We start from the raw sequence: 25,360 nt of genomic DNA, 5'->3' as shown, positions 1-25,360 counted from the left end.
TCAGGATAGAAGCAAAGAGCCCCTTGCCTTTTCTTTGATGACAGCCACAGTGGTGTCAGCAATACTCAGTATGACGGGAGTCCAATCCTCTTTGCCTGTGGAGGACACAAGGCTGTCTATGGCCCCATTTATGATGTCCATACCTGGGGACAAAACACAGTCCTGATGATGAGACAGTGCGTGGAGGGATTTGGAAGGTTTATGTTGTTTTAACGTGCGTGTGAGTTCAGTTTACCTATAGGTCGAGACACAGATGTCATCCCCAGATACAGCACATGAAACTTCTGTACCAACTCAGTCTTTGGCATAGGAAACTCTGCAGAGAGAAAACACACACGATTGTCCGTGGGGAATTTTGTCACACAACATCTAACACAGTTTCAGAAGAGAAGTCCACACATGATAATTGGCTTAAACTAGAGAAATAAACAAACACTGGTGTATATTTTAATATTTTAGAGTTCTGCTGCCAGGATTAGAGCATGAAAATAAAATATATTCACACACAAACATGCAGAGTTTGTGGCTGGATTTTTTTTTCTGCATGAAAACCCAGCTGTCTGTTTACACACTGTCCAGTCGGCAAAAAAAAAAGGATGATCAACGGTGTTTTATCACCTGCCTCTTAATGAGCACAGGGGGTTAACATCTTTTACACCTTGGACCTCGCTTTTAACACACCACGCAATTAACATTGCAAGTTTGAGATGATTTCTGAAAAGGTGAAAACACTCAAATTAGATAAATAGTAAACTACAGGCAGTTTATACCTGAATATGCACAAAGAATGCCCACCATAATGTTGACACTACTTGCTCTAAGACTGTCAAAGTAAAAGCCTTATTATTGTTGTGACTGACACATCCAGTTCAGTGAGTAGCTGAGAGCATTTACAGTGTATACAGTCCTAATGGCACCGATAATATATACCTGTCATACATCGATTGGACTTTGAGGTCTAAGACCCTTGGTTCGAGTTAAAGATAAGCAAAAATTTGACAACCATATTACATCTTCCCCATTTTGAGTTTCAGCCCATTTTACACAATCTGCATTTTAATTACTGAATTTCAGAGATTAACGATTCATCATGGACTCATCACCATGTGACCGGTATGGACTGAATCAGGGAAATCAATCAGGGATAATGGCTTTTTGTCTGAATTCACCTAATCAGCGTACTCCAGGAAGAAAGTTTAAAACAGAGCTCAGACAGGCCAGATCCAGTGGGGACAGCATGGTCATTAACATGGTACTGGTGTTCATCCCATTTCATCATTCGGTGCTGTGGGTCCCAGCATGGGACTGTGCACACTCAGCTAGCCCGAAGAGATCTAATCCTGCGAGAACAAAGACTGTTTTCCCATTCACAGCTCTAACCAACCTTCAGAGCCGATCGACTGGTTTATCCACTAAAAGGGCAACATCTCTCACTGGATACCAACTGGTTTTTGAATGGATGGACTATGAGCTCAAGCAACGTATAGCTTTAAAAGATGTGAGGGATGTTCCACCTATAAGTTTCTTTGATCCTGGGCTTGGAATAGACACCAGGCCTCACCTCAAAAGAAACCCTAATTGGAATTTAATGAGGTCGACAGCATTTGTTAAGTGAAGAGCCGATACAGTTCTTTTATATTCTAATGCTGGAGCTGCCCCCCCCCCCTCCAATCTGCTCCACAGAGACACATACAGACTAAAGTTATAGGCAAGGATGAATTGTGCTGCCGTGTTTTCTCTTTCTTGCTATAATTACATGGGACTGAGATGAACAAGCAGTGGGACTTAGTGAGATGGGAAACGGTGAATAGCATTAGCTCCGTGAGGATAAAGCTCAGTGATTTGAAGCCAGGAGTTGTTCTGGAGTCAGCGTTATCTGCTTGTAATTGAACCGAACACTGCTATCTTTCGTGTTAACAAATGTTTACAGTGGCTCCTGAGGTGATAAGGTCAGTTTTAAAACACATAGCTCTTGGTTTCAGAGGTTGAGGAATGTTGTAAATGCGAGACAAGAAACCACAGCAAGCGAAGATAGCACACGGGTGACAAATCCAATTCTCTCACGAGGGATCCACAAAAGAACAAGACTCAAAAGAAAAACAGTGTATGTGAGTGTGTGTGTGTGTGTGTGTGTGTGTGTGAGTACCTTGTAGGGGTACATCAGAGCCAGTCTGGGAGGAGCTGCCAGCTGCAGCCTTGGCACTTTTTCTTTCAGCCATAATCTAGAAGGTGAGGTAAAATAAACAGAGAGGAGGATAAAACAAAGGATGAAGGACACGCAATCAGAGAGAAGAATGGAGAGACCTTTGAGAAGGGACACATCAGAAGGTCCAATAAGTTTAGATTTGTTCACACATGCACATCAAAATTATTATTTTCAGGATAGATGTAAATCTTAAAAAAACGAGGCTAAGTCATTTGAACTTTCACTAAATATTTTCAGCCACAGGCTTGGTGCATTATTGTTGATATTTAAAGCAGGATGACAGTGTATGTTGGATTCACTTCAAATAAAATACAGTATGTGTGGTTATTATAATGACAGAATAAGACTCAGTATAACTGTGGTGCTCACTGTCTCTGTGTTTTTAAGTTCCAGGTTAAGAAAAAGGAATAGACTAAATACCAGCCTCAGTTATTAAAGGTTTCTCTTCCAAATAATATATTGAAACTCAACAGTTCATAAAGAAACTTTATTTCTTGCTTTATTTATTTATTTATTTTTTACTTCTGCTCCTGTGCTGCAGTGTACACACCCTTTAAAGAGTGTTGAATAGCCTGCATGGCCCCTGCACTAAAGCTGCTGCACTCTCTTCCTGCTACAGATACTTGATTAATTGCAAGTGTCATTAATCAAAGTCTGTGGTGAGTCTGCAGCTCTGCTCACAGGGGAACATGCAAGAAGACACACACAAATACACACATACATTCTCTCTCTCTCTCTCTCTCTCTCACACACACACACACACACACACACACACTCTCTCTCTCTTTTTCTCTTTCTCTCTCTCTCTCTCACACACACACACACACACACACACACACACTCTCTCTCTCTCTCTTTCTCTTTCTCTTTCTCTCTCTCTCTCACACACACACACAAAGGAAAGCCCGCTCAGCTCGCTGCGCAGCTGCAGGACTCAGGTCACCAAGTTTCTCCGCTGCAGTAGAGAAAAAAGTACCATTATGATTGAAACGGGCAGTGCGAGCAGTCATCGTCACACACGTATAGCCACAAATTCCCCATTTTCCTTCAATCTGGGGTAGGAAAAATTAAAGGAAGAACACTTTTCTCACTAAATGGGTCAACATGCCTCTAAGGGAGAAGCTCTGCAGCTTTATCCTTTACAAGGTCATTGCTGGCCTTAGGACTGGTGTCTCTTTGTGGACAGAAGGCTTTCTGTGTGTGTGTGAAAAGGACAGGGTTTCCAAACAAAGAAGCTGTATGTATAAGAGCTGATGGGCAGGTGGGGGTTGTTCATTGTCAATCACCCAAAGTGCTTTTTCTGTTAAACGGGTTTCTTCTTCTGCATGCTGAAAGGAGACACACTCCCAGGCAACCCCCCCGAGGCACAGGTTTGTCACCAGGGCTCAGCTGTCTGAAAACACAAACACTGGGTCTTATGCAGATGCTGCCCGTGAACTTGTGACCAGGTGCCTCCTTACACGACTCAGATGAATGAGACCGATCTTTCACATAAAGTGATGCTCTTACGCACACACACACACACACACACACACACACAAAGAAATGCTGCATATGCTCTGCAACCTGTAACCACCTCCTCTGCTCAGTGTACAGGCTCCTAAAACTTTCCCCTCTCTCTCTCCTCAACTCTTACTACTTTTCCAAGAAGATGAGAGCAGTCTTGTCTCAAAAAATTCATGTGGGAGTATCAGCTAAGTTGCAACCTTAAAAAGTAGCTGTGGATAAACGCATCATCAGAAAGAGATTTTTTTTTTTTTTTTACCCCCTCTCACTTCAATAAAGTCCCTGATTAAAGCTTGATAGTTTGTCTCAGAGCAGCCGATAAGCCCACAGATGGGGGTGACGGTGACAACACCCACCTTGGAGCAGATTTCGTGAAGACTTGTGGCGATGGCCGCAGCAGGAGTATCACATCGGAACACGTGGCACTTGAGCACCCGCGTGTTTTTGTCTCTCGCCACGTAGGCAAAGTCCCTGCAGCACAGACAGAGAACACACAGGTGTCGTCACACGGGAAAAGAAAATATTTACCCTGATGCACCTCTGAAACAGATGAACCAAACATTTGCTTTGCTAAAGGGGCAGTAAGTAAAAATCTCCCATGTTGTCCCATAATACAGGTGATTTAGTAACTGCAGTTTGACTGGGGATGGGGATGGGATGAATTTCTATTAACATTTCATCAAATGTTTTGTTTTTTTCCCTTATTTTCTTTAAAAGAAAGAATAAATCACTGTGAAAATCATGATTATCCAATGGAGAGAAAACTAGTAAATAAATAAAGAGGAGAAAAAACAAAAAAGCATGAGTGTATGCACAGAGTATGTGTCCAATAATGTAGAATGGAGAGAACAGTTGTTATTTGGGGCTAAGAAAACACAAAATAGGACAAATAATCCCATTACATCCATCAGAGGATTCCATCAGTTGCAGTTTTTTTTTTTTTTTTTTTAGCTGTAATGATATTTGTTCCATCTCATAACACTTCTTCATTCCATATATTGTATGTGGGGGAGTCATGTTTTATCCACTTACTTCAACATCCAATTTCAGTACACTAAATGGCTGCCACTAAATGGTTTTGCAGCAAATAGATTATAACCGTCCTCTCTGGTATTACTCCTCAGAGAGCCACCTTTGGACACTGATGCATATTGTGATGAAATGCTTCTTTAAGGGCTTCAAACACCCTCCATGTGAGCGCTCCATGTGGATATGCCAAATTGGAATTTACATTTGTCCTGATTGCTTCAGCCCACAGTTTATTTCCATTTCCGGGAGCTGTTCCTTTTTCGCGCTTTCCTTTTTCTCCATTCTGTATGTGTTGTCAGGAGGTGACTCGTTGCAAACGTTAAAAAAAAAAAAGCTTGTCATCTGATCTGAACTTTCCAATCCTCTCTCTTGCAGCTGTTTGCCTTGTGAGCTGCTCAACATCGGAGCAGATGCTTGCAACACATATTGCAAGACATTTCGTGCATAAGTTAAAAAAAAAAAATCACAATTTACAACAGAATTATTATTACCCCATTTTGCATCATGATATATTTACTTCTTCTCTAGTCACTTCTTGCCTGTCTGATCTAATTAGCTCAGTCATTTATTATGAAAGTGTTGCTTTACTGTGTGTGTGTCGTTCACTGGCTGCCATACACTTTGCTGGTGTTGGCTGTAATTCACTGTGCAGCAATCAGGGTTTATTTGATGTACAGAGTACTTAAAGCCCCTTTAACAGGTTTCTCGGTCCGTAGTCAGACTCACTGAAAACGATGCTTGCCGATTTTGGCTGCAATGACACACAGGTACACACGTGTATGCAGATGCGTGCCTGGGGAAGTTGTGTGCTGAGAGCGTCACAGTGGTGCCGCATGGCAGAGAGAAATGAGGAGGATGAGGGTGAAGCCTGAGAGAGGAAGCTCCACGGAGAAGCAGTGGGTGGGAGATGAAAAAGGACCACATGTGGGAGATACTACACACACATACACACACGCCCGAGATGAAAGATAGAGACATCTCCTCCTCATTAAGAGGTGAGACAAGCTGTACAACGAACAGGTAGGAGGATGTGTTTCCAGCCAGGGCAGAAATGTAAACAGACAATGCAGAATGAAAGAGGAGGAGTGGGGACATGCAGAGAAGCCAACTGGACGACGGTGTCGCCAGATGCAGCTGAACATGCACACAGACACACATGTACACATACTCGTACAGCGCACGCTCCAGAATAACCATGGACACGAACACACAAATATGGCAAACACAACTGGCATTTATCACAGTGGGCTCTTTGTGTTTATGAGTCCATTATCCGGCCTGTCTCCTCTGCTTAATTGTGTGCTCACACACACTTTGGGTCGATAATGCTCCCCGCCTGTGGCCAGGAAGGAAAGTATGATGGGATGTGTGTGTGTGTGTGTGTGTGTGTGTGTGTTGTGTGTATGTGTCCAGTACACTTTATTCAGGGACATTTGAGGAGTGTGTCACCAAAGCAGCATGAGTGGCCTTGCCGCGAATACTACAAATGGTTCTTTTATGACTTCTGCACCCTCTCTGGAGGATCCAAACACTATAAAACAGCATGCAACTCTTAATAGCAAATAGCCTGTGGCCAGTCTGGCTCACTAATGATTTAACACCAGTGATTTAGACCTTCAGTGGATGCTGCTGCACTCCTGTAGATTGCAACAGTGACTCTGAGCAATGCAAAGCCTCTGATTTGATGCCTGAAGTGACAGATGTGTTTGCACGAGAGGGTTGGAAGCACAATCACACCATGAAGAGCTGTTACCTTTCTCTGGATCCCAGGAAGCAGAGGGAGGAACGAGGGCAGAGCAGAAAAAAATGTGGTTGGTGGAGTGATTAAAGAAAAAGCAAGGAAAGAATAATTGAGGTTGAAAAAAAAAGGAAAAAAAAGGATGTGAAATTAAGAGGCAGGGAAAAAAAAAACAGAAGAACAAGAAAATTGAAAGATGAAAAGAGAAAAGGAAACAGGAGCAGAAGGTGGAGGGGGGGAAAAAAGCCAAGAAAAAGTTAATACACACAACCTACTGAGTCAGAATCAGACACTATGCTCTTTCACCCCAATCACTGACTTGCAATGAGAAGTGTGTGTGTGTGTGTGTGTGTGCGTGCGCACTGAAGCTCAGCTCTGTGTACTTATCATTTCAGTGGTTTAGCGTTCCACTACATTATGGAACAGCACACCTTTCCTGTTAGATGGGCCAACATACTCCCCTCTACTTTTTCCTCCTCCCAGTCTTTCATCCCCGTTTTTTTATTTTTTTTTTGCTCTTTAATCTTCCTTTCACTTCACACTTCTCTCGTTCTCTCACTCTTCTACTCACACACTCTCTCTGATGAGAAATTCCCTAAAATAGAAAAAAATAAGCAAACCAGAATAATTTATCTCACCAGTTCAAGTCATCTCAGCCGCACTTTTCCCACATAGTGTGTGATGCTGTGTTATCAGGAACATTACAAAGGAGTAGCGGGCTGGAAAAACAACAGAAGACTATTGACTGCCTTTGATTCTTTGATGATCCACTTAGCAAGAAGCAGGGCAGGTATGTGTGCGGTACCAGCTGGCAGCTTATTTCAAACAGGCAATCTTCAGAGTCACAACATCAGAACCGCTGCTCCGACGAGCTCTGCAAACAGCCGGTGGTCGCCCACATGCACACATATTAACACACACTTACATAGACATATGGGGATTAAATCAACACATGAATAAACTGCCTAAAAGCTCTTTCTCACCACATGTAAATCCGTCTGCACATGCCGTATTAAAATGTATATCGTTCTGTTTCTCCATGTTTGAATTTCAATTCTTTTTCTTCTTTTTTTGCACTGAGCCCATTTACTCGCCATTCTACTTCTTTCTGCTCCATTTCAAATTCATTGAGGCCCTTTTCATTGTCAGTCAATTTGATGGAATTGGATTTTGGTGCCAAAATCCTGAATGGCCCAAAAGCCACCCTCCATTTACCTTAACACGGCACCGCATTCTTCTCTCTCTACTACGCATTTCCATGTCAGACTGAAAGTGTTGCAAGCTCTTTTTTTTACCAATGGAAGAACCACATTACACCTGACTCAAACCTGGAACAGACTCCTACCTCAAAAAAGAAAAACAAAAACCACCCCCTGGGAAGAGGCAGGGTGGAAAAGGATAGTTGCCTTACTTTGGCACTGAGGAACAGCCATTCTTGACCTCAGTTAATGGAGGAGATGACATATGGCAGAGAGAGACAGGCAGCGAATCAAGCAAACAGCTGAGGATGAATGACACACACCTCAGAGGTATAGGATGGATTTTTGGCAGGAAAGTGAGAAGAGAGGATAGGCAGATAAAGTGTCGAGCAATGGGAGTTACAAAGGCAGGAGGACAGAGCGCCAAACTGAAAAGGTGGGAGTGTGTAAGAGAGGAATGCGAACGAAGTCTTGAGACCCACTGGGGGATGGATGGTGGAGGAAGAGGTGGAAAGAAAAAAAGAGAGGTAAAAAGAAGTATGAGATGAAAGGTATGAAAGCACCAAAGCAGAGAGATGAGTCTCTCCCACCACTCGTGTGTTCTCTCTCTCTCTCTCTCTTTTTTTCCTCTCTTGTGCTCCACATATTTCCAGAGCTGAATAAAGGATGACTGACTCACTACTACCAATCTGGCTTTGATCCTGACGGCTGTGAGGCAGGCTCAGCTGGAGTGGATGTATGCAACTCACAGATTAAATGAGGTCACGACTGTAGATGTATGGTGAACTGGTTTTGAGAAAGGCACATAGAACCAGTCAGTGTCTGCAGCTCTGAGATCAGTCACCCGTCATCATTAGCACTATCTGTGAGTAGTAGTAACGTTAGCACATGTAAAGTTAAAGGAAAATCCCATCCTTGTATATTTAAACGTGGTTTCAGTTTACGACATTAAATTCTTGATCTATTCCCGCTTTTGAACTTTGGTTATATAATTAAAACCCCATCTAGATCTGCAATAATTTCCACATTTATTAGATTAAAAATAAAAATAAGTATCCTATGTGGCTGACAAATACTGATGCCAAATGTGAAGACAAAGCCCATAACACATAGGCCTCTGACGCTGAGGCTGCTCATGTCTTTGCCTCCTTTATGCTGGTTTTCTGCATGAAATATGGGCATTGACTGTTAGAATAATATAAGTAAGCTGCAACCACAATGACTTATATTTGAGATATGGTTCCTAAGACTTGATGCAGAAACAGTAAACAAGTGTGGCCCGTTGTTTGATTTTGATTTGGGTTTCATTTGGTCTCAGTCTCACCCTTTTTTTCAAAGGTGGGACTCAGATACAAATCATGCTTTATTATATGAAATATGATTTGAGGAGTATAAATGGCTGTAGAAAACAGGCTAAACAGAAAATGAGGCAATTACTCCTGCTGAAAATTCAAAAACAAAGGCATAATTTTTGTGAAATGACCTGTCACAGCAGCTATGTTGATATTAACTTCACCTCTCCTCCAAATAATCCTGCCCTGTTTATATTTGATCAGTTATCCACACAAATAAGAAAATTATGGTAAACCACTAAATTGGCCCAAGAATGGAGTTACATCAGCAATAAAAAAAAAAGTGGTTTTCCCTGTTCATTTTTTGCCATAAGCATAATAATTTGCAAACCTAACACTCAATATTTTAGATGAAATCTCTGCTTTCACTGATTATATAAAATCAAGCTGTTTATAGCTGAGAAAATATAACTATTCATCTTAAGATGCTCAAATTGTGCAATAAAACTAAAGTGTCCTGCAAAATCCTGCAGCAAAAGAGGCTTTTAAAGAGGCAGTGAAAACAACACAAATGTAACCGGTCCCCAGGACGCTCTGCTGTACGTTCTTCTGCACTGTAGCTTCCAGTATCACTCAACAGAGATTCACGTTGCCTCCAAACCATCTGTCACACACACACACACACACACACACACACACACACACACACATACACAAACATACAGCACACCGTAGGGCCACACATACTTCACACAGACTTCAATTATCAAACAGTTTTACAGAGTAGTGCCGGCTGCTACGCTAATGAATGTGCATATGCTAATTACACAGCCAAATGCTGATTAGAGATGTCTTGAGGAGGAAGTTCTTATGAGGCTCCTGTCAGCAGAAAGGAGATGAGGAGGCAGTGAGGTCCAGCTGTATGTACAGTGTGTGTGTGTGTGTGTATGTGTGTGTGTGTGTGTGTGTGTGTGCGTGCGTGTGTGTGCGTGCGCTGCGAAAGATGTTAGGCTTATTGATTGCAAGTGAACTGGTGACTCTACCACAGCTGACGGTGTCGTGACTTTGGCTTCAGTCCAAAGTGGATGTGGATCTGCTCCAGTTTCCTACTGCGAATCAATGCTGAACTGTGACAGGTGAGAGCAACACCAGGGTGGAGACAGCAGCTGGATGAGGGTTTAAAGGAAAGCCCTTTCAACCACACTGTAAAGAGAATAGCAAAACAGCTGGCAGATATTGTTATATTTAGCAGTTGTCATCCTCCAATTATTCAGCTTTGTTGCAGCAGCTGTGTGAGATAGGACGTCCTCAGTGAAGCAAAGCACCCTGCTGTTGCTATGACTTGAACTATAAACTAAATCTCCATGAGCCTTAACATTATTTATGGCAATTATAAGAAGCACTGATGCTAATTGTTAAAACACTGTTTGCAAGCACAGAAAATAAAGTGAGCAAACATTTCTGCTGTCACAGCTCACAAATACATTTGTATATAATTCAGATTCTTTCCATAGACTATATAATCTGCATGTACAAACCCTCTATTTCCATTAGTCCAGACTCAACAAACATACACACTGCTGCTGAAAAACTGTTTTTTTTTTTTTTATTTCAATTGGACCCCTGAGTGCTGATAATTGTGTTTGCAGCAGAAACAGAAAATGTTGCTCATGACTGAAGTTAATTGTAGTTTATTGTAATGGAATGGAGAACATGGTGATAAAAAGGTAATAAAACTCAAAGATAAAACCAGACAGAAGAGATGCAAAGTACACACTTTACAGAGCCATTAATAGCACTGTATAGAGCTGCTGACAGAAATTGACTTAGTTTTATTGCATTATTGATGCTATGTTAGTATCCATGCTCTTCCAGTTGTGTCTATAACAACTGAATGCTTAGATATCCAATATTTTAATTGTAGCTGGACCAATACTGGATTCTTCAGACCAAATACAATAAAGACAATTGAACCTCTAAAAAAAAATGTATAAACTGCTTTGTAACATAAGCATTTTTGAAGAATCCCTTACATTCAGTTATTAAACAGATATATACTAACATTTTACAACTAAACTCACCTGACTCTTCATAGACAAACTAAACTGATGCCCAGAGCTTAAACCTAAGCTACTATAACTGAAAATAGTATCAGTCTTTTCATCCAACTCTCGGTCAAAAATGAAATAAACTTGCTTCCCAAAAACCTGAACTATTCCTTTAATGTGCCACACTGACAAATAGGTATCTGAGGAGCAGGATTTTAGAGCTAATTTGTAACTAACGAAAAGCAGCATCAGTAAAACTTCTTCCATCCACAGTGGCACTGGCATACTTAAAGCCTGTGTGACAACAAAACAGGGTAAACCCCTGTGCGACCTGGTGAATTAGTCATGGCCCACAGCCATTATGCCTAATGTAGACTGTCTGTGCGTAATTACCTCTCTACACCGTAAACTTGTTTACAGCACCAAGATGAGCAGCAAAATGAGCACCTGGGGCCAGAGGGCGCAGTGAAGGAGGAGGAGGAGGCCCTCTCTGCATCATTGGTATCCCAGAAAAACGAACTGGTTGTTTGACGTTCACATGAAGACAGACAGAAACACACACACACACACACACACACCCTCACACACACACACACGATCACCGATATTGCCTGAGGCAGCAAAGAACTAGGACAAATTCAAGTCAAAAATAAAAATAATACTGTTGTCTGTAGTGCATTAATGGAGCAGACGCAGCACACAGCACTGTCTGCGTGATTTCAGCAGACAGTTGAGGTTGTTTACAGCAGCAGCGATGCTTCATGATTCATCCTAGGTTCCTCTGAATCATCTCTAAGAAAACAAACAGATTCGCAAAGCTGATGGTGAAATTGGTGTTTTACTATGAAATGGGGAAAGCACACAGTTTATCTTCATGCAGCTCTGTGACCCAATTCCAATGAAAGAAGGAGGGGCAACGAGTCGAGGAGGTGCACACAGTAGGCATGTGTCAACAGTCATCGTCTTTCATGAAACATTTAAGAGCAGAGATAGGTGGGCGGGCAAGATGGAAAGACGGAGAGTGTGTGCGAGGAACAAAGGATGAGGGAGAGAAAGGGGGATTCTGGTTGGGCGAGAGAGAAAGATGTCCTGCTGTTCGATCTGCTCTTGATCATTTATAGATCATACTGCTCTGAAGAAGGCGTGTTTGTGTGTGTGTTTTCGTACACAACCACTGATACAGTCTATGGAGAGAAAGCTTCAGTGAGATGTCACTTCAGTAAAACACCCCCAGTTGTGTGTCTCACTAATGGGCGTGTGTGTGTGTGTGTGTGTGTGTTAATGGGAGAGAGAGACAGAGAGATAAAGAGAGTGAGTGGGAGAGTGCAGGGATTTGGTCTCGAGTTAGTGTAGAGTTATTCGAAGCTCGATTCATGATGTAGTCTGGATCATACTGCATGCATGTAACCTAATTAGCTGCATGTACCATAAATCACTATGTTGCATGTACATATGGCACAGCAGTTTGGAGTCTCTCTTGCTGCTGAGTTACAGTGGATGTGCACTCATTTCCTTAAGGGTTGCTTCTCCAAATTACAGAAGCAGTATGTTGTAACTATAGGTGACATGATTGGTCAATTAATTGATTAGGGTACAACCTGTGCTACGTTCACAGCCAGCCATAGATCTCCACCTTTAGGATTTAAGCTATAAACAGTTTTTAATGGATATGTTTTGGTATCTTTTAGTTCCTAAGAACACAGAGTGGTGTATTGATTATTCAGTGTAACTAGGACAGGTTTTAATGCCACGAGCATCACAAACAACATTCAGCTGGCTGGTTAACTGGGGTTTTCAAATATATGAACAAATGAAGCTTGAGCCAAAGTTTAATAAGGGATATCTCTCCCCACACATTCTGCTTATTCCTCAGTGGGAATTTCTCTCCACTTCCAATCCTGATGCCACCATATCTGACCAGTGAGCCCTCAAACTTTTGTCTTTTAGACCTGTGATTGTGCAACCCAGCTCCTCCCACAACCTCCATGATGACCAAGGTGTCCGTCAACCACGTGCTGGCTCTTCTCCACTGCGTCAATCATCTAGACCCCGGGGTGATCTTTCTTATCTCTTTCCTATCTTCATATGGGCTTGTGTCTACTTCACTTCCCAGATTCAAAATCCCTTATTATGCTTAACTCACTGAACTTTTGTTATTTACTTCCATTTGATCTGTCCTGACTGCAATAAGTTCCTTGGGCTCCTTTGCTGGTTAGTTGCTAAAATCCTTCTAAACAAAATCACTAAACAGAGAAAAAAAGCCTTTGAATTAGAAGCTGAGATATTTTAATGGAGCAATATTTATAAAAAAAAAAAAACGCCCTGTCAACATAAATTATTCAAATAAAATGTGATTCTGAAATAAATATGAGATTAATTTACCACCTCATACATTTATTCTGTTCACATCACCCACTAAAAAACATAAACAAAAGGCTACATCAAGTGCTTCCAAACATGTTGTGTATTCAAATGTATTCAGCTTAAACAGTTGGTGGCCACTTCTGCTGTCTGTAGTCTGCAGTGATAGACGAGCTACAGGCGGACACTGACCGTGTTTGTGTCCTGTTGTGTTCAGCCCTCTATGATCAGCATCACCTCACGTCTCTGCCCGCCACAGCCAGGACCAGAGAAGGTTTTATCGGGTAAAGATTTATTGGCTGGGGAGGGGCTATATAGGCGGAACAGGAGGAGTAATCCGTCAGGAAGACAGGGATTACAGCAGGTGTGCCTAACAATGCTAATGTGAGAGAGTGGGCAGGGGAAAGAGAGAAGGTGGGAGAGTAAATGCAAAAGAGAAGGAAGTGTGTGTTTTGCAAAACGTAAGTGTCTTGGTGCCTGTTTTTGTGTGTCTGACATATGGCTCCGGGCTCGAGAGTAAGTGGGGACACTGTCATAATGTCCATTTAAAGAATGAGGGTTTCTTGCAGGCTAGGTGGACATATCCTGACAAGGTGTGTGCGTATTATGTGTGTGTGGAGTTGGGGTGGGAGTGATGTATTGTGGGTAGGTGGAAGGAGATGACGTGGAGAAGCGATGACTTGCAGGGACAGAGAGAGGTCGGTATGGGTCTCAAATTGGAGCAGGAGTGGGGAGGAAAGGCCATCAATCACTGTGGCGTCTATCGAGTAGGTCTAGGTGTCGAGTCCCTGTGGACTGACAAAGGTGCCTTGCATGTTAATTAAGGCTACAGGGGCCTTGACATCAGCAAATAACCTGCAGTTTAACTGGGACGCCTGAAATGACCGGAAGGCAGCCAAAAATACATATAAACTCACTTCACTGACATAAACAGAGGTGATCGCTAGAGTGTGTTCAGCATTAAAATATTAATGATGCTTTAGGCTTGCGTATTCTCTCTCTTCTCTTCTCGCCCTCCTTTTCAACATGCCACGGCCGTCCGGATAAGGTCAGCTGTAGGGGGAAATAAGTGAGACCTGGCGGGAATAAGCAAGCGGATCACCGTTGCAGCCCACTAATGAATATGAATGAAATTTGAAATGGGTGTGCATTTGTAGGAGTGTGTTATTATGTTCTTATATGTCTGTGTCTCTGTGTGTGAGCCTACGTTCGCTGATTAGCCACTGTTGAAGAAAGATAATGGTACTTTACTTCGATAGCAGGAAAGGCACACAGGCATCAGCACTATACAAAGACACTATTAGAGGTGTACATCAGCTTCTCAACAGTGTTGTCTCAATCCTAATAAGTGTCACACTCCAAGGACAAGTAAACAAGCGGAAACTGCCCTCCTGATGCCTTAAATCATTTCGCTCTGCCTTTGTGCCCTTTGCTTATTGTTTCCCAGCTCATCCCTCCTCCTCCTCTGCTTGTTATTGTAGAAACTGAAACAGACCGAGAGAAGGAAACTCCACATATGCATACAGTGAGGACATTCATCATCTACACACACACACACACACACACACACACACACAGACGCATATACGTGAAAACACACTTGCATACTTTCACTTAGGTATAACCCCTCACTGAAACAAATTCAGGAGGCAATGCAAGCAGAACTGTATATGTCAAAAATAGTAATATTTAGCCTCTGCAGAATGCACACACATGCACAAAGCACCGTACCAAACAGCTCTAAGCAGCCGTAACACACAAAAATCCCTGCAGCACATCCAGACTCTTTAATCCTCTCTTTCTTAACCCTCCTTTCCTTAATTCAGCTCTCTTTTTAATTTCATTCTTTATTTTTTGGCTCCCTGAACATCCTATTCATCTCTCAGTGACTCCAGCTACAGACCTGCTGCCCACAGCCTGTGCCCCTACACCTGATGGTTAGTCACAGAAAGAGAGAGAGAGAGAGAGAGGGAGGGAGAGGGAAAGAGACAAAGTACACAGCTTAAAGTAAAAACACACAGCAGGAGCCTGACAAGTAAATGAGTGAAAAAAAAAAACAAAACAAAGGCTAATGGATGAAAGTAGGGCTTGGAGCTGTGCATTGTGTCCTCTACAGAAACAGAGCAATTCCAAATCAACAGAGGAGGTGAAAGAGAAAGGGGTGATGTCGGGATAGAAGGACATGTAATAACGGATGGCTATAAGTGGAGGGATGAATGGATGATGAGAACTTGAATAGTGGCAGAAAAAGCGACGGGTACTCACACAGGCAGACATCCTCGCCCGGACAACTATTTCCCTGCCTTGTTAGCTCCTCTGCAACAGTGACATTGCTACAGCCCCTTCCACAGGCAGCACCCAGGGGTAAATGTCTTCCTGTCTGCCTGCTCTCTTTTCTTCTTCTTCTTCTTCTTCTTTTCGCCTTTTCCCTTTCACCTCACCTTGTATCCTTCCCCTCCCCCCCAACTTCTCCCTCTCCTCCTCTTTCCCCTCCTTACACTCTCTCCCAACCTTCCTCTACGGTCAGCTCCCTTTGCTTTGCTTGGCCGGTCTGAAGAGTCTCCTGCAATATCCTGCTGTATCCTGCTCAGAGCAAGGAAACGTTCTCCTCCTCTCTCCTCTGCTCTCCTCCCTCACTGCTTCCCCATAGCTCAGTTTATGCCCCACACTCTTTTTCAAAAATCACCATCGCTCCCTCCCCCCAACCCCCCTCACGCTCTCTATGTTTGTCTTGATTAGCTTCTCCTCTTTTTGCAGTTGCTGCTGTCTCACTGAAGCTGAAAAGAGGAGGCTTTAACACCCTGCGAAAGTGTAACGGCGGGACAAACAAAAGAGCGGCAGAAAGGAGAAGAGGCAAAGCTGTGCAGCTAGTGGCACAAGAGGGAGGCAGAAAGAGCGCTGGGGAGAAAAGAGTAGAAACAGCGCAAGAGCATTACAGACAGAAAAGAGAGGATGGGGATGTGGGGGTGGGAGGGATCACATGCACACGCATTCATTCACTCATTCAGAGTGCTCCAGATATAGATTCATTATCAATTCAAACACATGTGCATGCACACACACACACACACACACACACACACACACACACACATAAACAGACATATATACGTGCACAACCACAGGCGTGCACGTAGTCAGACTTGCTGAGTGCTCCAGATATAGCTTTATGACTTCATCGAGGAGCTAACCCCTCCTCCCCTGCTTGTCCCGCCCTCCTTAAGAGACAGGGGGACTCATTCATATTGAATCATGCTGAGAGAGAGAGAGAGAGAGAGACAGAGAGAGAGAGAGAGAGAGAGACAGAGAGAGAGAGACAGAGAGAGAGACAGAGAGAGAGAGAGACAGAGACAGAAAGATAGATGGATGGAGAATGCAAAGGGAATTTCTCTACATGGTTCTCTCTTTGCATGCATTCAGTAACATCGCTGTTGTTCACCTCAGCCTGTGAGCTTTTTTTTTCTTCCTTTCTTTCTGTGCTTCTGACTTTCTAAACATAATTAACAAAGACATCCCTCTTCTCTACCAGCTTCATTCAATTAGCCAACAACATTGCCTGCCTGACTTTAAATGCATTCACGTACACACTGTGTTCAGGCAAACATATGTCGCTCCCACATGTGACTGTTGAACATTCAATGAAAATTCATGAGTGTTATTAATGTGATGCTACAACAGCCTCACCTGCACCTTTAGGAAAGGTTTTGTTTCCAAAAGTCAAGTAAAGGCTGTTGCCAGATCAGTCAGGATCTTCCATGCCAGGATCTTTTCATATTTCATTCTGTGACATATAATGAACCTGGTAGTTGAAAGAAAGCTGAAGCCTCTCTACACATCCCCAAGTGCAGTCTGGCCAGCTCCACCACATTAACATTATCTATGCTGTACACTGAGGTCGAAAACTATTTTTTTGGTGCGCCCGGCTTAGTGCACAGGGAAAAACCTCAAACTGTTGCCACAAAGCACTAAGGTATCTTTGCATGCCGCAGATCCCTTAATGCGCTCAGAGCGAAATGTAGCCCAAAAGTACACAAAAGTGTGTGGATGCCACCACTGTCCTGTACTCAGATGTTCTACAGTATATCAGCTTCTCTAGTGACTTTGATTATAGTGCACTCTAGTGGGAGGACTAAGTTATTCCAACGCCCTGCAAAATATACCTTGATCAGATATACAGTCTTTTCTGATGTAAGATACTATAAAACAATTAGATGCATACAGTGCATGTACATTTTAGTCTCAAACAGCATTTCAATTACACACACTCCAGCCAGATTGTATTATAGTACAGTCATGAGTCAAGAAACTGCAACCAAATAGAAGAGATCAGACTGTGGACCACTGATTTTAAAGTGGTGGTGGTGGGAGGAGAGGATGAAGAGGATGGAATGTCCTGTAATGCTGTAAGGGAGAGAGAGAGAAGGAAATTGAGGGAGTGAAAAAAGGAAAAGAGGGAGAGCTATCCTGAGCCGACCCGCCTCTCTTCTTTCCACTACACGCTTTATCCATTACTGTTGAGAGAGACAGCCACTGAAAGTTTCTCAGTCCTCTGAGACAGTAGAGAGTGGAGGGACTCCCTTTCTTTCTTTCCCTCGCTTTATCTATCTCTCTCACACACACACACACACACACACACACACACACACACACACACACACACACACACACACACACACACACACACACGCACACAGCTAATGTAGTATTGCTGCTGTTGAGAGAAGGAAAAAGGGAGAAAGACAGTAGGGGGAGAGGATCACTGTGAGAAAGAGAGAGACCACAGCAGCATTTAAAAGACAAAGGAAACAAAAGATTAGAAACAGAAAAACAGGAACAGAGAGATAGGGGTACAAAAAACAAAAAAAGAGACATGGGGATAAAAACATGGGCAAGTAAAGTGAGATCAAGCCTTTTACACAGATGCTATTTTAAACTCCATTTTCACCCAATCCCATCACAGCTGATTACACATGTCAGGAGCTTCTCGGACTGCAAACCTCCAGAACCCTACTCATTTGTAGGGTCTACACTGGTGTAAGGCTGTTGTGTTGTGTTAAGTTTCTATGGGCATATGCAGACATGCAAAAAAAAGCATACATTTCATACTCATTAAAACCATGTATATACTCTAAGCAGCAGCAAATGTTTCCAAATGTGTATGTGCTTTGAGTAGATGTGTGAGTATTTGAAGTGGCAGGTCATTGAGTTAATGGAAACCCTGAGGAGCACATGTCCATGAGGGTTTAGCAGCTGCGCTAGAATCAGCACACTGTCAGCTCACTAGTGAAAGGTTAAGTCCATGGGACACTGCCAAATGACTCAGGCTCCCATATGTCCTCAGTGTAGAACAGAAACACGGAGCAATGAGCATAATTATGGTGTTTTGAATGCAGTTTTTGAATAATAATGAGGTCGAGTCTATTCTGTGATAATTAGCCAAAACTCCTGAATCAGCTTCTAACAACAAGAACGTTCCACACATGCATTTTACTGTGTGTGTTTTTTTGGATATGCTGCGTGTTTGCACATTAATGTATATGGTTCATGTATTTGTGTGTGTGTGTGTTTGCGTTTGTTGCATTGACACACAAGAAGAAATTTCTAAAAGTTTAGATAAAGCTTTAGAAAGATTCTACTCGTGTCTGCCTACCTGTCGTGGTCCCGCCCCACACCCCAGACGCGGATGCTGCTGATTGGCTGAGAGTGGAGCAGGCTACGATCATCTGGGTCAACCAGGGTCAACATGCGGCCTTGAAGCACCAGGAGCATCCCTTTACCCTGCACAACCACAAGAAAGGGTATGCTACAGTAACAGTTCACAACCTGGAAAGATGGGACCCCATAAGAGGTGGCAAGATAAAAATTCATAGAAATTCAAACTGTGACAAGGTGTTTGCAAGATACTTCACTCATGAGCCAAAGTCAGACACTACTGCAGCACAGCATATATACAATGCATTTAATGCAGCTATTGACACTCACTGACCTCTCCCCAGACACCAGCTGAGTCTCGGATGTCCCTCCTGCAGTAAGACAGCTGTCTGATACAGTGGTGGACTGCCACGCTGCTACGCCCCTCACACAGGTCCTGCTCTGCCATCTCCACCCAGCCCAGAGACCGCACGGGAAATGACTGTGAGGAACACACATGTGTTTTATGATAGCAGGGGAGATTCATTATTTTTGTTTGGCCTCATTCCTTAAACTCTATCCTTAAAAGCATAATTTCAACCTATTGTATGTCTTCTTTTAATATTCATTTTATCAGTCATAATAATGTCAAGATTTCAGAACAGCATAACCTGCATAAGATGAGGTTGTGCTGAGTCAAAAAACAAGACTGGGAAAATGATTAATCCAATATTGAGGAATTTTAGCCTACATGGAGTCTACATGGATTGTCTGAAACTACAGATAATAATTCATCACAACCATGTGACCCCAAATTTTGGACTGGTTGTCCCGGAAAACTGCATATCTACACAATTATAAATTATGAAAATTGTGGTGGATAATGACAAATAATCAGCTTGGTAATAATTTGTTTTCTTTATTCTCTTCCAAATTTTTAAATGTTATTCTTACCTTAGAAAGCAACAATGAAAAAGTATAAGACCTGACATTTTCTTACATACTGACACAAAATTTCCTCTCAAATTGTTACAGATGCAGTGCAGAATGCAGTGATAGCCAGCCATCAAAGCACTAACTGAGAGAGATTTGACTGGTGAAGACAGCATATGAAATATAAAAGACCTGTGCATGAGTGCGTGTCTATACTGTGTGTAGACCGCCTCAGGCCGGCAGCTATTACTATCTCGTCTCTCTACCACAAAGAGGAGGAAAACCTCAGGATACATTTCTCAAACTCGATAACAGTGCCAAGCTCACATGCACTTCATACTCCATCAGACATCTCTCTCCCAATGATCACACTATTCTTCGTTTCTTCCCTCATTAAACTTTCACATATGTTCAGATCATATCTGAATTCTCTCCCCTGTGTTTCTGGGTTCCTCTGAGATATCTGAATATATCAAGCTTTTCTTTTGCTTGAATTTCAATTACCCAGAGTAAAGCACTTCTACGACTCATTTTGACATGTTGTTCGTCGGAAAAGTAAAAAATACGTTCCAAACTAGGAAGCATTTATGTTGTGCTTTTGGTTTTGGAACCAAAACATGGTTCAATATTTGGCTTTTCTACTTATCTACTATTAAATTCACACATCTAAGTATGCAACATTTAACTGTTTCAATGAGTAATTAACAAAGTATATCCATTGAAAAATGTCTCAATCTTTGTCATATTTTCATGACAAATAGAACAAAAAAAGAGACTCCTTCCTTTTTCCAGAGCTAATCGATACTGTTTTCTCTTTCTGCTCCTCAGCTCGTACCTTTCTACACTCTGTGCTTTCAAATTGAGCATTTCTATATGCTGTCCTTCCACATGGGGGCAGTAAACATGATTTGACTGTAAACTCTTGGACTTTGTGTCTTTTCACAAAGTAACCACAGAGTGGCACTACAACAAACCAAGAGAGAGAGGACAGCACGCCTGTGAGCAGGTTCATTACGTCATAGTAAATAAGGCCAGTTCTCAAATGAATATTTATCTAGTAGATAGGAATTTGTGCCATCAAATGTTGCCAGACTCTTATTTCTAGGTTGTATGATCTATTACAGAGCACTAATACCATCTGAATATTATTTGAACACCACACAAATGATGTTGAAAGTCTGTAGAAGCTAAACAAAATCAGCCGATTAGTAAAGTTATAATTATTGGAATTAGAATTCATTACAATTAAATTTTTGTTATTAATATACCAATAACTTGGTCCTGAGTGGTCATCACTGCCGTATGAAGGGGCGCCTGCCTGGTTATCAATCTGCATACTGTAACGTATTTGTAGTTTTGTCCAATAAAAAAATCCCAGGTGTTATTTTTGGTCACCAAATCATTTCACATACAAAAGTTAAGTATCTCCCTGTATGTTGTTGTTATGATCTTACCATCGCCTCTGGATCAGAGAAGGTATTGTTGAGATCCACTGTCTCTAGCTGGGCAGGAGGGCTGCAGAGAAACATGAAACATAACAAAAGAGTCTCAGTCCCATTAGATTTCACACAATACTCCAGGGAAAAAAAAACCCATCATGATCAAGGCCTGGGTCTGCAAATCTACTGGAAAAAACTAAAAGTGGAATATGTATTACTTGAGCTTAAGTGAAGCATAACGAAGGGTAGCCCCTTCAAATGCCTTCAGACTGGGATCTGGGTAGACCGGATAGTCCTTCAGCTCCTGGAGCCAAACAGATAAACAAACAGACAAACATTCAGAAAGAGAGACTAATATTATGGTAGATGATAAACTGACTCTGATACTGATTTTACCATTGTACTTCTTTTATAATAACTGAAGAAGAGACTACTCATTCTAACTTAATGTGAGAGATACTCATCTTTTGCGTCAAGCTGGCCTGGACAAAGATTACTATGTGCTCATTTCCATTCAAATTCAAGTACAGCCGTGAGAGCAGGAGGGAAAATGCAGACTAAAGACTGGTGTGATGTGTGAGTCAGACACAAAAGCTTAACTAGGAAGATTTTGTAGCTACTGTGATTGTAGATATATTAATTTAAGTCCTATGTCACCCTTAGCTATGACACTATGATTATTTGTGTTTAAAATTGCAACTGGATGACCTAAGGAAACAATTGTTGGGTTTTGGTTTGTTAAAATAAAATAAAGCAATTTCCATAAAGATAAAAAATTAACAACAAAAACATTTATATAAATCTCAAAAATGTTTCTGACCTTTTAAAAGAGAATAACTAGTTTGCCAAGTAAAGATAAATAAGTATTAAATAATAAGTAAACAAGTAATAAATAATAAATGTAGCTCTGTGTGTCACCCTGGTGGTGCAGGTGGCGGTGTTGAGATTTGGTCCAGAAGAGGTGACATCATTAGAGGGGGTGGAAGAGGAGGAGGAGGAGGAGGAAGAGGAGGAGGGGGACGAGCCAGAGGGAGAGGGGACCGGCTCCACCGAGCTGTCAGATATCAGACTGCTGGGGCGCTGTGGGAGAGAAACAGGGATGAAATAGAAACAGAGAGAGATGCAGCAGAAGACAGACAGACAACTACACAGAGAGCTGCTCAATCTAGTGGTTAATTTAACATTTTAAATTAAGGTTTTTTGAAACCTAATTTTGGGAATGTTTAACAAAGCAATCTTAACTCATGGTCTGTTTACTAGCTTTTGTACAGCACTGAATCCACATCTCAACAGAGTCTGCTATGTTTATATGAAAATGGTTTAGTGATGTGGTTAAAACTTGGAAAAAAAGCTTTGCTTAAGACCGACGCTTAATTTTTTATTAATGTTTGAATGAATGAATTTTTATTAGTTTCAAATAATCCTGACATATCACTGCCATCCATTATCCGTTCATCCAAAGCGGGAGATATAAGCACCTGATTCAAAATATTTGACTAGTAATGTGTATGCTTTGCCATTTTTTGTTGCTTGCGTTAATGAAAAAAATGTCTTCTCTCTGAGGATTGAAAATGTTGACAAAAAATTTTGCTTTAATAAAAAAATACTTGGATTTACTACAAGTGGTTGATCGTATCACATAAAGTTAAATATAAATATGTGTGAATTATCCTTGGTCAGTGGGCCTTCTCACCTCATTGGGTGGCTGGAGGGAGTCCTTTGTTTCCTGCTCAGGCTCAGGCTCAGTGTCTGGCTTGTTGTTGGTGGAGTTGTGCAGGCTGTCGGAGGCAACAGGTCGGTGGTACTGTGTGGTGCCGGTGGGGATGTGCCAGAAATAGACCTCTGATGAGTCCGAGATCTCCCGCCAGCCTGGGGGCAGGTCCCCCTCACCCCACACATCTGCTGATGAATGACAGTGATATATGAAGAAAATAGTGAATTTTCTGAGCATATCACAAAAACAGTGTAAACACATACATTTGAATTAGGTGCGCTCCGGAAAAACACATGTGATCGTGACATATGCACGTACAAAAGGATGCACATACACACATACTTGCTTGTGTTTCTATAGCTGTGAGGACACTCAATGACATTTTGCGTTCCCCAGCTCCTTGCCCTAACCCGAACCATCACAACTGAATGCCACTGAAAGGCATGCGTATACACATACAGGGGTGGAGAGGGTAAATTTCATACTGTCCCTATTTAGTTTCTGTTGTCATAACAACTCCGGGGCTCATCCCACTGGGCACCAGCCTCTCTCCCTTCCTCTCTCTGTCTCTGTCTCTCTCTCTGTATTTATTTATTTCTTTTTTCTGTCTTCTTATATTTCTTTCCATACCTTAGTACAACCTGCTCGTCATACATCCTTGGCAACCATCACTTACTAAGCTCTGCCTTTTTTCCTTCCTTTCTCATACCCTGCTGTCTGCAGTACCCTATCCATCCCTCCTTATCACTCTCTGCACTATAAGGTGGCTCACAGGGGCCTTAAAGGTTCCAGCACTATTGCTGGAGTGACTTGCTTGCTTAAGAAGAGGCTTTTTGGTACATTTCCAGATCAGACAGTCTGTAGGAGGCAGAAAGAGGGAGAGAGAAAGAGAGGGAATGAAAGCAGGGTGTGAATGTGGCACGATTAAAGGTCGCCAGAAATATACTAATTTTCTTTTTGCGAAAGATCAGATGAAAAGACAAAAAAAAAACAATTATCAAACCTGTCTCTTGTGGAGTTTGAGGAGAAGGTGTCTCCTGGGACAGAGTGGTCCAGCTGGAGTCTTCATCCTCCGACGGAGTGTCGGGAGTCAGATCCATCCTTAAGCCGACTTTAGGGAGCCCAGTGTCTGGCTTAGAATCTGGCAGGGTAGGGGGTTCCTGGTTCCTGGTAGGAGTGTTTCTCTCTGAAGCACGGGCCTGTTTGGGGGAAGAAGATGGGTACTGTTGCAGAAACTGGTTCTCATTGTTGGGGTGCAGCTCCACCTTGATCACCCGGGGCTGGGAGCTGCGAGGCGGCTTTGCAGGACTGCGTGGACTAGCCTGAACCTGGACACACAGATCTTCTCTGACCTGTGCTGGAACCTGGTTCTGGAGGTGGTTGTGGCTTTCTGGGACCCACTCTGGGCTGTTGGTGGATGAAGAGGAGGTGGAGGAAAGTGGGGCTTCCACCACCACTGGTAGCAGGGGCTGTCTTGGTGTTGGTGTGGGTTCATCCTCCTCTTCCTCATCCTCCTCCACCACTGGTTCCACCTCTTCTTTCTCTTCCTGACAAGTCTGCTTGCTACTGGGCTTCTCCTCCTTCTGGCTCTCCCTCTCTTTGGCAGGGCTGGCCTGCTCTTTCTCTGGAGAAGGCTGCTGCTTCTTCTCCTCTTTCTCCTCCTTGTTTCCCCAGTTGAAGTCCAGATCGCAGCCCTTTCCATGGTACTCCAAGAAGCTCTTGGTTCTTCTACGAAACGGGTGCTGCTGAGAGTTGTCTTTCCCAAACTCTAACCAGTCAGATGCTGGGTTATTTCTGATATCGTTGTGAATTTTGCTCTCTGTGTTGGCTCTGCTCAGCTCCAGCTGCTGACTCTCAGCTCGTCTCTGCATGTTGGCCCCATTCTTGGCCAGTTTGGGATTGGTCGCATTAAACAGCGAGGACGAGGAAGACGATGAGTAGAGGGCTGAACTGGAGGAGGACTTAGTGGGGAGGCCTCTCCCTCTGGTCACAGGTTGGTTTTTAGAGGACAAAGCCAAATTGTCACTTATCCCCATGGCACTCCGCACACTGGTCATCGCGTACCTCTGACGACTCTTTGGCAAAGTGGCTGAACTTCCGGTTTCCATGGACTCCTTGATGACGTCACGTCCAAGTAGCTGGTTGTATGAGGAACGAAGGCTGAGAGAGGTGGGTGGGGCGGCTGAGGGGCCGCTGCGATTGGACAAACCAACATTTGAAGGAGAAGATCCAGAACGAGAGAGAGGAGGAGTTTGTACTGACAT

General features: G+C 42.7%; 1 protein-coding gene across 1 annotated transcript; it reads right to left on the bottom strand.

The window, feature by feature from the left end:
• On the bottom strand, positions 1–25,360 carry apbb2a (amyloid beta (A4) precursor protein-binding, family B, member 2a). Its single transcript, XM_026330995.1, has 13 exons — positions 24,100–25,360; positions 23,076–23,284; positions 22,301–22,462; positions 21,601–21,686; positions 21,398–21,458; positions 19,366–19,512; positions 19,030–19,157; positions 13,622–13,689; positions 10,014–10,173; positions 4,069–4,183; positions 2,147–2,222; positions 236–316; positions 1–143 (listed from the first exon to the last, which is right to left on the bottom strand). The coding sequence occupies exons 1-13, from the start codon at positions 25,358–25,360 to the stop codon at positions 1–3; spliced, it is 2,697 nt and encodes an 898-aa protein (XP_026186780.1).

This window comes from Mastacembelus armatus, chromosome 10, assembly GCF_900324485.2.
Source record: "Mastacembelus armatus chromosome 10, fMasArm1.2, whole genome shotgun sequence".
NCBI lineage: Eukaryota > Metazoa > Chordata > Actinopteri > Synbranchiformes > Mastacembelidae > Mastacembelus > Mastacembelus armatus.
Note: the sequence above shows the minus strand (reverse complement) of the source record. Positions and strands in the feature narration are given on the sequence as shown.